General features: G+C 36.3%; 1 protein-coding gene and 1 pseudogene across 1 annotated transcript; both read right to left on the bottom strand.

Annotated features, from left to right (window-relative positions):
- Positions 1-7,348, bottom strand: part of LOC148942971 (tetratricopeptide repeat protein 37-like) — a 29,834-nt pseudogene extending 22,486 nt beyond the window's left edge.
- Positions 7,349-13,336: 5,988 nt separating this feature from the next.
- Positions 13,337-14,110, bottom strand: Yip1d1 (Yip1 domain-containing 1). Its single transcript, XM_089102119.1, has one exon. It carries the CDS (start codon positions 14,063-14,065, stop codon positions 13,337-13,339), a length of 729 nt encoding a protein of 242 aa, XP_088958245.1. The 5' UTR covers positions 14,066-14,110.
- Positions 14,111-14,386: the final 276 nt, after the last annotated feature.

The following is a 14,386-nucleotide window of genomic DNA, read 5'->3' as shown; positions in this document are numbered from 1 at the left end:
TTCAACTAATGAATGGCTATCTCAAATTTTCTATTAGATGCATTCTGAGACAATACGACATTTGTGAATGTGTGCGTGTGTGGGGGGGGGGGTAGCTGCCCCCCGATCACAAAAACTTAAAAAGAGACCAAGGTTGTATGATTACCAATCCAAAGTGCCCCCTCCGAAGTTTATATGACCATGCTTTCTATAAGAACATTTTATGCCCCCAGCACATAACTTACAACCCTTGCCCTGAGGGATGAGGGGATTTTTTATGCTCAAAGACATAATTTCACGACCTTTCAAATACGTTGAACAAAATGGCTATCTCAAAATTTAGATTGAAATTGTTTGCTGAAATGATGGTCTTGGGGAGGTATTTGCCCTCTGATCACTTTCGACTAATAAGAAAGGCATAGAAAGTCGAATAATAATTCGACTAATCCTCTCAATTTCCAATCGAACGAGCTCTTTTTGAAGCTTCTACGACAAAACTTTCTATAAAAACCATATATGCCCCAAGGGCATAACTTACGACCCTTGTTCTGAGGACTATAGGGGGAGGGTTGTCATCCTCAAAGACATAATTTCCAGACCTTTCAACTACGTTGAACAAAATGACCATATCAAAATGTAGATCGGAAATGTTTGGGAAAATAACGGACGTGGGTGGGGAGGGGGGGGTTGATTCTCCCTCCAATTACTTTCGACTATTGAAAAAGGCAAAAGCACTCTCAAAATACAATCGAATGAGTCCTTTTTGAATTTTATACGACAACGCGGTCTATAAAAACCTTATATCTCCCCAGGCCATAACTTAGAACCTTGACCCTGCGGGTTGTGGGGGGGGTATGTCAAACTCAAAGACATAATTTCCAGACCCATCGACTATGTTCAACAAAATTGCCTAATGTTGCCTAATGTTTACATATTGTATTGGGGGGGGAGGATCTTTCCATGGAGGAATTTTTCACGGGGCAAAGGACATTGCTATGAAGGCGGTACCAAATTTTCCAGCATTATTTATACGAACTATCAGAAATTAAATTAAAAAAAATAATTTTTTCAATTGAAAGTAAGGAGCAACACCAAAACTTAAGACGAACAGAAATAATTAAGTATATGATTGGGTTCGCCCCTAGTCAAAAACTCGCTCGTTAAGCTAAAGTTTTTTTAGTAATTTAGTAAGATCTATTTATTATATTTAACAGCCTTTTTTATTTAGGGGTAATCATTAAATATTTGTAAAAAAATTCAAAGTTTCGCGTACAGAGCTTGTTATTGACTAGAGTGTGTACCCCCTAATATACGTAATAAAAGCATACGAATATAGAAGTTCGTTATGTAAGTTAATTAGTAAGTTACGTATACTTATTACTAATAAAAAAGTTCGTAAATAAAATTAAACAGCTTCCGAGAAAGCCATTTAACCAAAAAAGAAGTAAAATTAATATGCTAATCGTTTTGATTATTCATGTACGGTGAGCCAAAATCAAAACCTGCATTAATTCAAAAACGTTGAGAAATTAAATAAAAACAAGTTTTTTAAACTGAAAATAAGGAAAAACACCAACTTAAAACAAACAGAAATCATTAGGTATATGATTGGGTTTGCCCCCTAGTCAATTCCTCACTTTTTACGCTAAAGTTTTTTTAGTCGTTTCATAAGAGCTATTTATTCCAATTAACGGTCTTTGTCATTAAGGGGTCATTCTTACAGAATTTAATAACTTAAAACCCTAACCCTGAGGGCTGGGGGGGGAGGGGGGGGTATGTCAAACTCTAAGACATAATTTCCAGACCCTTCGACTATGTTAAACAAAATGGCTAAATCAAAATGTTGATTGGAAGTTTTTGGCGAAATGATGGGTGTGTGTGGGGGGGCATTCGCCCTCCAATCACTTTCAACTATTAAAAAGGGCACTAACCCTTACACATTCCATTCCAATGAGCCCTTTTTCAAATTTCTACGACCACACTTTCTATAAGAATCTTATATGCCCCAGGGCATAACTTAAATCCTTAACCCTGAGGGTTTTGGGGGGGGGGGGGTTTCAAACTCTAAGACATAATTTCCAGACCCTTCGACTATGTTAAACAAAATGGCTAAATCAAAATGTTGATTGGAAGTTTTTGGCGAAATGATGGGTGTGTGTGGGGTGGGGGGGGGGCATTCGCCCTCCAATCACTTTCAACTATTAAAAAGGGAACTAACCCTTACACATTCCATTCCAATGAGCCCTTTTTCAAATTTCCACACTTTCTATAAGAATCTTATATGCCCCCACGGCATAGCTTGCAACCCTTGCCCTATGGCTTTAGGGGGGGGGGTAGAAGAAACTTCATTGTAGTATAAACTTCAAAAAGAGATGATTAATTGGAGATTTAAAGGACTAGTGCCTTTTTTAGTAGTAAAAAGTCACTGGAGGCCAACTAACCCCCTGTCACGCCCAAAATTTGCCCAAACACATACAATCAAAATTTTGAGATAGCCATTTTGTTCAACGTAGTTTAAAGTTCTGGAAATTAGGTCTCTGAGGATGACAACCCCCCCCCCCCCCCAACAACCTTCAAGGTAAGGGTTGTACGTTTTACCCTTGGGTTATATAAAGTTTTTTATTGAAAATGTTGTCATAGAAATTTCTAAAAGGGCTCGTTCGATTGGGACTTGAAAAGGTTCCCTTTTTAATAGTCGAAAGTGATTGAAGGGCAACTAACCTCCCTCTCACGCTCACCATTTACCCAAACACATCCAATGAAAATTTTGAGATAGCCATTTAGTTCAGCGTAGTTTAAAATTCTGGAAATTATGTCTTTGAGGATGACAAACCCCCCACACCCCTCAGGGCAAGATTTTTAAGTTCTTCCCTGGGGCCATACAAGGTTTTTATAGATAGTATTGTCTTAGAAACTTCAAAAAGGGCTCACTCAATTGGAAATTGAAAGGGTTAGTGCCCTTAATAAAAAGTCGAAAGTGATTGGAAGGCAACTAACGCACACCATTTCCCCAAACTTACGTACACCATTTCGCACATCATACTATACACCATACTAAACTTACGCACACCATACACCATACACCATACTATACACCACCTACTCTTACGCACACCATTTCCTCAAACACATACAGTCAAAATTTTGAGATAGCCATCTTTTTTAACGTAGTTGAAAGTTCTGGACATTAAATCTTTGAGGGTGAAAACCCTCCAACAGACCTCAGGGTAAGGGTTATAAGTTATGCCCTTGGCACATATAAGGTTTTGATAGAAAGCATCGTTGCAGAAGCTTCAAAAAGGGCTCATTCGATTGAAAATTGAAAGGGCTAGTGCTCATTTTAATAGTCGAAAGCGATTGAAGGGTAACTAGCCCCCCTCACACGCCCACCAGATCCCCAAACACCTCCAATCAAAATTTTGAGATATCCATTTTGTTCAACGTAGTTTAAAGTTTTGGAAATTATGTCTTTGAGGATGACACCCCCCTCCCTATAAAACCCACAGGCCAAGGGTTTCAAGCTATGCCCTGGGGGCATATAAGATTCTTATAGAAAGTGGTGTCGTAGAAATTTGAAAAAGGGCTCATTGGAATGGAAATTGAAAGGGTTAGTGCCCTTTTTAATAGTCGAAAGTGATTGGAGGGCGAATGCCCCTCCCCCCCCCACACACACCCATCATTTCCCCAAAAACTTGCAATCAACATTTTGATTTAGCCATTTTGTTGAACATAGTTGAAGGGGTCTGGAAATTATGTCTTTGAGTTTGACAACCCCCCCCCACAACCCTCAGGGTTAAGGTTCAGGGTATAAGGTTTTTATAGAACGTGTTGTCGTATAAACTTCAAAAAGGACCATTTTGTTGAACATAGTCTAAGGGTCTGGACGTTATGTCTTAGAGTTTGACAACCCCCCCCCCCCACAACCCTCAGGGTCAAGGTTCTAAGTTATGCCCCGGGGGCATATAAGGTTTTTATAGAACGCGTTGTCGTATAAAATTCAAAAAGGACTTATTCGATTGTAAATTGAGAGTGCTTTTGCCTTTTTCAATAGTCGAATGAAATTATGTCTTTGAGTATAAAAAATCCCCTCAGCCCTCAGGGCAAGGGTTGTAAGTTATGTGCTGGGGGCATAAAATGTTCTTATAGAAAGCATGGTCATATAAACTTCGGAGGGGGCACTGTGGATTGGTAATCATACCATCTAGTTCTCTTTTTAAGAGCTAGTGATCGGGGGCAGCTACCCCCCCCCCCACACACACACATTAACAGATGTCGTATTGTCTCAGAATACATCTAATAGAAAATTTGAGATAGCCATTCATTAGTTGAAACAAACCCCAGAGATTAGGGGCAAGGGTTATAAGTTATACCCAGGGGGAATTTAAGGGTTTTACGGAAGGGAAGGCAGTTTAACTTTAGAAGATGCTCAGTCTTTCTCCTGTAAAAAGACTATGTCAATATAAAACGAACATAAATTAATTGTAAAAATTTTTTCCACGAATAAGTTTTTCAAAAAAGTAAAGAACTCCATTACACCAAAAATATTTTTATACCATAAATTCATTCTTCCAATAGCTTCCAATTGTCCTAGGTATTCTAGTGCCGTTTGTACTGCATTCATATTATTGAGTGTATTGCAGGTGGGAAGATATAGAGGGTCCTTCCTTCAGGGCATTCAGTGTCTGCATATCCTTTAACTGCACCTTGATATCCTTATTGTGATATATTGACGACATAAATCCATTTCCTCGACAGGTCTGACTGTCTCACCAATTAAGGCTTGGCCTGTCCATGCTGGTACATAGGTGAACATGTATTTTGACTGGGCCTCAGAAAACATTTTCTTAGCCAATTCTAAATTTCCAGATTTCAGGTAAAGAGAGCCAAGACCAACCCAAGCCTCAACATATCGATCTTCAATCATCACTGCTTTAATATATGAATGTTGTGATAGCGCAAAATCTCCTTTCCAATAGGAAGCCAGTCCAAGACAAAGCCAGTTTTCAGGGACACCAGATTGAGCGTCAACTGCTTTTACAGCAGTCAAAACAGACAGCTCAAAAACCTCTGACCCTTCATTACCTCCAGAGCAAAAAATGGCCTTACTTAAATAAGTTAAAGCTAGGTTGCGCAATGATACGGAGCAGGTAGGGTCAAGCTCAAGTGATTTCTTCCAGCATCCAATCGAAACATCAAATGCTGCTTGCTGGCCTTCGTGTTTAAGAACGTCTTCAAGACGTTTCGAAGGTTCAAGTTCAGCGATATATTTAGAGACTCTAGCAATTCCATTCCAGCCAAGTAAATCTTCAGGACACTCTTGGGTCAATATTTCATAATTATTGAACGATAAAAGGAAGTGTTCCATAGATTTTCCAAAACGATATGTTTTCATTGCTTTTTCAGCGATTAAGGATTGTGCTTCAGCAAGCCCCTCAAGGAATAGAATTCGAACATGGTTTTCCATACATTTCTTAAACATCTCCATCGCTTCTTTGATTACTTTGGCGGCTTTCTCGGCCTCATTAAGAGCCAAATGTGCTCTTCCATGTAAATAAGCTGCCTCAGGTGTGGCCTCAATTTCAATAGATCGCTGTAAAGCTTTCACTGCAGATTCAAAAGAGCCACGAAGCATGTATGCATCCCCCAATAGCGTCCATACTGAATTATCTCTTATTTTGAAACGCAGAGCACTCTGTAAGGAATGTATGGCACCGTTTTTGTCTTCAGTTTCCAGTTTTCTTATCCCTAGGTGAAGAAGAGCAATGAAATCGTGTGACTCTGCCCAATAAATTTCTAGTGCATCTATCTCGGTCTGTACGTCATTCACCCTGGAGCAAATTTTCATTACTTTCTCAAAAATGTTTCTTCCAATAGGCCTCAGAAGTAGTGCTTCATGGAAGAGTTTTAAACTACTTTGATAGTCCCCAGCTTCCAATAAAATTTCTGCCTTTAACATTTTTGCTTCCCAACTTTCAGGATTCAACTTCAAAACATTATCCAGTGCTGTAGTTGCTTCACTATCTCTATTTTGCAGGAGTAGCTTTCCCTTGAAGAGAAAGACTCTCCAGTCGCAAAAATTTTCAAGAATTTTCTCACAAAGAGATAGGGCTTTTTCAAATTGGTCTTTCGCTATCCATAGTTTTAGATATGCAAGTGCTTGCTTGAGGTCAACTTCCGGAAGAGGGTTTAGTTTTAAAATCTGAAGTGCTTTGCCAGGGTTGCCCAGTAATATTTGGACTGCTGCCTCAACAGACGAGCTATTCTTGTGAGGAACTTGTTCACACAGAATCAGCACCGAGCTCAATAGTTTTTCATTTCTATTCAGACCAAGAGCTTGGTTCTCTTCTGCACTACATGTAATGCCATGTGCAAGCCGCACTTTCCATTTCTCTGGTTCACCCTGATTAATCATTAGCTGGCTGAATGCTATAATCTTTGTCCAATCACCAAGAGCTACCAAAGTTTCATAATAAAGCTCTTTGGCTGATGATAGGTCTTCTATTGCAATTCCATTCTCAAATTTATCTCTTGCATCAACAAAGGTTTTCTCTTTGTAAAGTAGCGTTGCCTCAGCCAGAATCCTATAACCTGTTACATCACATGTTTCTATAGCTTCCTTAATAGCCTTTTCATCTAATTGCAAACTCAGATTCCAAGCAGCGTCTTCGAGAAACAATCGAAAAATATACATGCTCATCCATGAAAAGTCTTCTGCGTCAATCAACGATAATTCGTGGAGTTCAGACCACATATGATTCTTCTCAAGGATTTTACAATAAGATGAACGAATTAAAGGGTCGACAATGCACTCACCAGCCATGAAACTCTTGTGTATTAGTTCTTTTTCTTTTCGTGAGTCTTCTTCTTCAAGAAACGATTTACAGAGTAATCTAAAAGTTTCTTTTAAGCTATCGTGATTCTCCTTCTCTCCCAGCAATTGTATTCTCTTCAACGCAGTTGGTATGGCCTCTGTAAATTTCTCTAGTTGAATTTGAACCTTCAATAGTCTTCCAAGAAAATCTGTGGCCTTCGACTCGTCCTCCTTAAGGTTTTTTAGTAGATTCATGTAAACGTTTTCGAGTTTTTCTAAATTTTTGCGCTCTTCCTTACCCTGCAGAAGTGAAGCCAGGCCGTCCCAAGCAGTTTGATTTTCTGGCTGTAATTTAACTGCATTTTCCAACTGAATAACAGCTTCTTCGGGTTTCTCAAGTTTCTTCAGGGCCCTTGCACATAGGATAAGTTCAGTAACATTGTCGGGATTGATTTCTAAAATAGCCTTAGATTCAGCAAGGGCTTTTTAAAAGTTATTGTTCTCCAAAGCTTCCTTTGCCAGTTTTACTTTTTTCTTTTCCTGAGTACTCGAGCTCATTTTGGAAGGCACTTCTCTTAAAAATGACATAACTTCTTAGATTTTTTTTTCGATTAAATAATATTGCATTGGAATTGCAAGCTATATGTTGAAAATAACGTCATAATTGTTGGCAAGCAATGATGTTTTTGTTTAAGCATCGATATTACTGCTTTTTAATTTAAATGACGTCACGGTGGAGATTGCTTATGAGCCCGAATTTTCAGTAGCTTAGGGACTTACGCAGTGATGTGGACCATCGGGACACATCTCCACAGATCCTAAATTGTCTTGAAATTTTTGGGCAGTTCCAAATCAAATTATCATCAGGTACCTAATGCAAGTATGCATCTGGTACTTGATATCAGTATATGTCAATTGAACTGACAATCCATGTTCATTTGCTTTCGCAAGTTTTTTTTTCAGCAAAACTCAAATTATGTTCTGGTCTTAAGACTGCAGGGGGGTTATTAGACCTACTCATGTTAATTTTTGCTCGTTTCGAGTTTGACTCGGCTATTTATTGTAATTTCTCTACGTTTTGAGTTTCGATTACTTATTGATAGGTATTTGTGGTATTTTTATTCTTGGAAGATAATTTGACTTTATTTCTGCTCATTTTTAGCTTAATGGAGCTCTTCATTTTTCTTTAAAAGTGTTGTTTTGTGGAAAAAGTTTTTTTTAAATTAATACAATTAATTAATAATATAAAAGTTTATTGAGCTTGTGAATCCGTCTTTCACTCCTTCAGGAAAAACTATAACCCTGCAGCCTTTTCTTACTTCCTTTGTACTTCCTTCGCATGATAAAGCAAGCATTGAAAGGGCGTTTTGAGATTTGGCTTTAGTTTGCTCCCCTGATGACATAGACTGTGAAAGGTTGACCCAGTTTTGTTCTAGAAATATGTCGCAAATGTAAAAGCGCCTACTGGACCTAAAATTTCGAGAACGTGTTGAAGATAGTGAAATTTTTCCTCTCTTTGCTATTTTCAAACGTCGTAATAGTTTCTTAAAAACAATTTAGACTGAAAAGCGCAATCGGCTATCCAGTGTCACCCTTTGCACTACTCTTCAGATGAAGTACAGACTAAAACGAAAGGCCACCACTGCTACCTGGTCGTCGACGATTCGCTAAAAAGTGTTTGAAGTCGGTGAAATCAGACACAACAGCTTAAGAATTCTAAGACAGATGACTATTTTCCCTTTAGATTTGAAATAAGAAGCAGTGTTTGTAAGAAAATTCCACCTTTACAGACAGAAGTATTTGAAATATTTTTGGTCCGACTGCATTTGGCTCAGGAAGCCAGTATTTTATGTGATGTTAACCCTTTCAGTTTTTGAGCTGTTACAATTAAAGTCATTTGTCTGAAAAAAGCCTTATGTGGGCCTCAGAAAGTTTAATTTCTTATCCAAGTTCTTCAAACAATTTATGCATAAACTACTTATATTCTACTTATATTTGATAGTGTTTCTACTTCCAATCTACTTATTTCTGGGTTCGTTTACATCTTTCTGGAACAAGACAAGTGACAACATTCTCATACAATGACTGATAGGTAGGTTCTATTTCAATTTCTCAATGTAATTTTCAAATTTCATTTTTACCAAACAAATTTAAAAATAGTCTAAAATATGATTTAATGTTAGACAATCTTTTAAAACTTATATTATTACAGCATGTACCATACAAGTAGATTTAATAGCATCTGAAACGCAAAAACAAATAGTTGCAACATAAGTAGGACATTGGTAGATAGCAATTCTGCTTCCATATTCAAACATCGGTTTTTATATTGTTTACGGGGTTGGTTGTTGACGTGGTTACTTGGTGTATTATTTAAGCTATAAAAATATCAAAATTTATGGTTCCAAATTATTTTTGGTGTCAAGTCAACGTCCTAAAGAGTTTTATTGGCAAGATTATAATTATTTCTACCTCACGCTACGTATCAAAAAGTGTACTAAAAATGGGGAGGGGGGGAATGTTTTGTTGGGGATTCCACAACAAGAATACCTAAATGGCTGTAAAGTAACTGCAATAAAGGAAATTTTCTAAAGAATAATTAGCAGAAGTACCTATAAATGGCAGACATTGATATTATAGTTAAGGGTCTCCACTCTCTGAGAAACCTCAACTTAAGTCTAGAAACTCTGAAACTGAAATCTTTTGTGTGCACCCCCATAGTGGTTTCGAGGTGAACCGTCCATCACATTTCACAATCTTAGCCGTATCTACAGACTGAAACCGATTGTGATTTTGAGGGGTGGCCCATCGAGAAAACTATAGCCTAGAACACGCCGTAGTATTGCAATTTGGTTTTGATTAATGGATGCTTTTCTCATGTTTTGATTGATTTTTTTTTTTGACTGAATAGCATTTTCTTAGGCATGTCATTAAAGACCTTAAAAAGAAGGAGTCTTTAAAAAGAAAATTAAAGAGTAATATTAAAGCTAAGACAAACTGAAATTAAGCTACGAAATAATACAAGTTTAAAACAAATATAGATGATTTCCCTACCTTTTCACGCCTACCTTTTCCTCAAACACATCCAATCTAAATTTTTAGATAGCCATTTTGTTCCACGTAGTTGAACGTTTAGGAAACTAGGTCTTTAAGGATGAATCCCCCCCACACCCATAGCCCTTCAATTTGTTTGTTTCAATGTTGTTTCAATTTGTTTTGAACATTCATTGTATATTCGATTCTGTTCGGTTATTACTTAAGTCAGGGGTTGAGTAGCGAGAAACTAACAAAACAAACTAATTTTTAAATTTTAAGGTGTTTTTCTAGTTTTAATTATTAGATTAAAATTATTTCTAAGATACAATAAATATTTTTGCAGTTTACATAATAACTTTAGCAATTTTGAACTGAAAACTAAATAAAATAAAAATTGAGTTGGGTAGTTGGGAACCTAACCAAAAATCAAACTAATTTTTAAATTTTAAGGTATATTTCTAGCTTGAATTAAATGATTCAAATTATTGCTCGGATGTATTTTTTCGAAAAAAGGCAAATTTTATAAGTCTCATAACTGTTGATGGGTAAAACGAAACTTCATGAAACTTATAAATTTAAAATCAACATAAAAATCCGATTCTTTTGATGTATTTACTATTTACTGGCATCAAAATTTCATTTTTTAGAGTTTCAGTTACTAACATGCACAAATTAACTTGCACAAAGATGTATTAATGAATATTAATATCAAGACTCATATGTAGCTTTTATATTATAATTCTCTGTTAGTACAGTGGCACCTGTCTGTCACGCGGAGGACTGGGGTTCGATTGTCCACCGGAGAGAATTTTTAATATATTGAATTTAAAGTAGTATCTCTTAAATTTAAAGTTTATGAAAGAAACTCGGTTTAGCTACCTCCTTGCTAAATATAGTAACTTAAATATAAATTAATATGGGCAAGAGGTTGTTCTTTATTATAACTATAAATATTATAATTCCAGTGCCAAACTATCTATTGAATATAAAGTTTACCAACTTTACCACAAACTGTTTGATTGCTTACAAAATCAAATATCTTTGAAAAGACAGCAGTCAGCAGACAGCATTATAATTCCAGTGCCAAACTATCTATTGAATATAAAGTTAACAACTTTACCACAAACTGTTTGATTGCTTACAAAATCAAATATCTTTGAAAAGACAGCAGTATGAAAAGACATCAAAAATACAGTTTTTAGTGGGAAAATTTATCCTGTTTTAAAAATAATTTGTTTTAATTACAAAAAGTTTTTAACTCATTTAATTTCCTTTAAAATGAGGCATTGAACAACTCTCTATGATGTTCCAGTGCCAAGCTATCTGTAGAAAAGAAGAAAGAAAATAAGATGCCATTTGTGGAGAATAACGTGGTTAAAGTCAATTTTCTTGATTTTCAAGCAAATATATTTTCTTTGTTATTCAAGCCAAGGACGGTAAGTTTGTTATATAGAAGCTTTGGACAAGGTGGTTCTAATAGTTTACTTCTTGTTTTGATCTGAATATTTTCTTAGGAGTAATGGGTTTTTATATTTCTTAACATTGGACGTGATCGTCTCTTACTAGGTTGCTAGATACCGCTGCAACCCGGAAAAATAAACACGCATCCGTGATCTTTCTTCTTGCATGATTCTTTTCTTGCAGAAAATTCTGTTTTTTAGTGTTTTGGTTTCTATTGAGACGAGTCGCTCTTCCTATAAAGTTTGTTACCACAAAATGTTTTATAATTACAAACAGGAAAAATCCTATAGCTTTTTATTAATTGGAATAATAAGAGACGACCTGGCTACAACCTACGATTATGGAATCATTGATCAAACTTTGGCATGATTCCTTATGTAATAAAAAAAATCAAATATCTTTGAAAAGACTGCAGTGCGAAAAGACATAAAAAATGATGTTTTTTTAAAAAGCGATTCTATTTTAATTTTTTGTTTTTGATTAAAAAAGGCACTACTAATTTTAATGTCTGTTCAAATAAGACATCTTCCAATATTCTAGGACTGCTGGGTCGACAAGATCACCCCGTTAAAAAAAATACAAACAAATAAACACGCATCCGTGATCTTTTTTCTGGCAAAAAATACAAAATTCCATATTTTGTAGATAGGAGCTTGAAAGCTCTAATGTAAAGTTTTCTGATACGCTGAATCTGATAGTGGGATTTTCGTTAAGATTCTATGACTTTTGGAGTTCGTTTCTCTCATTTTTTGACAATAAGGCGAATTTTTTCAGGCTCGTAACTTTTGATGGATGTGAGTAAACTTGATAAAACTTATATATTTAAAACCAGGGTAAAAAGCTAATTCTTTGGATGTATCCATTGCTATTAAAATTCTGTTTTTAGAGTTTTGGTTAATATTGAGACGAATCGCTCTTACTATACAGTTTGTTACCACGAACTGTTTGATATATCGAATAGCCTTTTATAATAACTTTATATTCGTTCTTTATTATAAACAAAAAAAAATGTTTGCTCGACTCGTAAAAACGTAAGAAAATGTTTATAAACAATTTTTGACGCGTTTTTAAAAATTTTTTGTATTCCCTAAAAACAAATAAATTTATTTCGTAGCCCTCCCCCCCCCCCCCGAAAAAAAAATCCTGGATATGACCCTGTTCAGAGGCACACTTATTCGATCTTCCAGCTAAAGTAAGCATAAGTAAATGGATATATCAAAGTTTTTTTCGGGTGACTCAGGGGAATAGTGCGTAGGAGGGGGACTAGTTGCCCTCCAATATTTTTGGTCACTTTAAAAGGGCACTATAACTTTTAAAATCTGTTCGAACGAATCATCTTACGATATTCTTGGACCATTGGTTTGATGCGATCCCCTGGCGAAAAAAAATGAACAGCCACGTTTCTACTAATGATAAAACTGTAAAAAGTAAGTAAAAAAAACTAAGTGTGACGGCACTACACTCTTAAGGTCCAAGCCGGCGGTAGTGATCTCCGTTTCATGGCCCTCAGCCAGGAAGTGCAACCGGGGGCTGAGGGCCAGCCATCCTGTGCTCTCGCACACCTTTCCAGCTTACCTTCCCCAGATTTCTCCTGGTACCCATTTATAGCTGGGTCGACTCTGGCTAAGCTTACTGAGTCACACCAGTGACCCGCGTCCCAAACCCAAATAACTGGCCACGCCAGGGATCGAACCCGTGCCTTTTGGGACAAAGAATTCTCAACCTAACGCACGTCCACTTAGCCAGGAAAATACAACTGACCTATATATATTGAAATGAAGATAATCCGATTATGATTGAAATTTCAACGAAAGTCCATAGGGAAATCACACAAGTTGAAGCTTACTGCATTAATAGGTTATATCCCAAAAATAAGGTGTTTACCAAACGAACTCTCAAATAAGACTGTTTTTTTTAAACATAAAAGCTTATAATTTCATATATTCATGTTACAAAACCCAATAAAATAAACTTGCATTAGAATTGTATTTTTTTAAACTTTTAATAGGGAAAATTGAAAACAGAAACATTTTTTCCGATAAATATAAATCAAAAAACAACTAAAAGTCCAAAAATACCATAAAGCAATGCACATGGATAAGCCACCAAGGTCTGCTGCTTCTCCATACCAAGTGCAGTAACAAAAAGTTTTGATGACGAAACAGCACACCAAAAAACACATATTCCAGTTATGATGAAACCAATCATAACTTTCAATGACAGCACTATACCCATGGCAGCCAGTCCAACCATTGGTAAAAGACAATACCCTAGGACTGAAATTGTGACACCAAGGGAAGGTCCAATGCTTGCCATTAGCTTTAAGAGGCAATACATTCCCAAACAGCCAGAAACTCCTATGCCATAAATGAAACTAAAATGAACTTTTCCTGACAATGACAAGCACGCTCCAAAGAGCAAACAAAATACTAGAGGACCAGCTAAATCTGTATCTTGTAATATCTGAGGATCGGTTTGTTTGAATGGATTTAACACGGCAAGGGTTTTCTGAACAATATGATCTGGATTAATTCCTAGTTCTTCAAGCAAGGATGGCTCATCTTCTAAGTCCTGTATTTGAGATTCTGGTTGAGAAGTCTGTCGAAACTGAATATCTTGTTTTGGGTATATACTATTACTGGTTTTTGCTTGATCATAGTCAAAACTTTGAAAATCTATTGAATATGAACCCTGGTCACCATACACTGACTGATTTGGATCTCCCCATCCATAATTTACTGGTTCTTGTGGGTAAAATTGATTATCATACTGAGCCATTTTGTTTGCCAATATTTTCAGCAGCTCAATAGAATATAGGAAGCTTAATTGATTGTTTTTTCTTCTTTAAATGATTTATAAATTACTCGAAAACAGAGTTTCTTCCTCAATATTAAGTTATTAATATAAGTCAATGTAAATCATAAACTTAAGCTAGATAATTGTGCATCTATCTATATTTACTGTGCTTTGTAACTAAAGTTGGTTTTCACGTTTTTTACAAATTGGGTCTCAAGCTCAGTTTTCGTCGTCATACGGCACAAGAGTACGTCACAAGTCATCAGTCAATATCTAATCTAAAAGCTATGACGTAATGCTGCC

Source organism: Artemia sp. Qi Xiang Cuo, chromosome 16 (assembly GCF_049724085.1).
Source record: "Artemia sp. Qi Xiang Cuo chromosome 16, ASM4972408v1, whole genome shotgun sequence".
NCBI lineage: Eukaryota > Metazoa > Arthropoda > Branchiopoda > Anostraca > Artemiidae > Artemia > Artemia sp. Qi Xiang Cuo.
The sequence above is the reverse complement of the archived record's forward strand: the minus strand, read 5'-3'. Positions and strand labels throughout refer to the sequence as shown.

Coding starts and splice junctions, on each gene's coding strand:
- Yip1d1 (XM_089102119.1), bottom strand. CDS start 14,065: ATGGCTCAGTATGATAATCAATTTTACCCACAAGAACCAGTAAATTAT.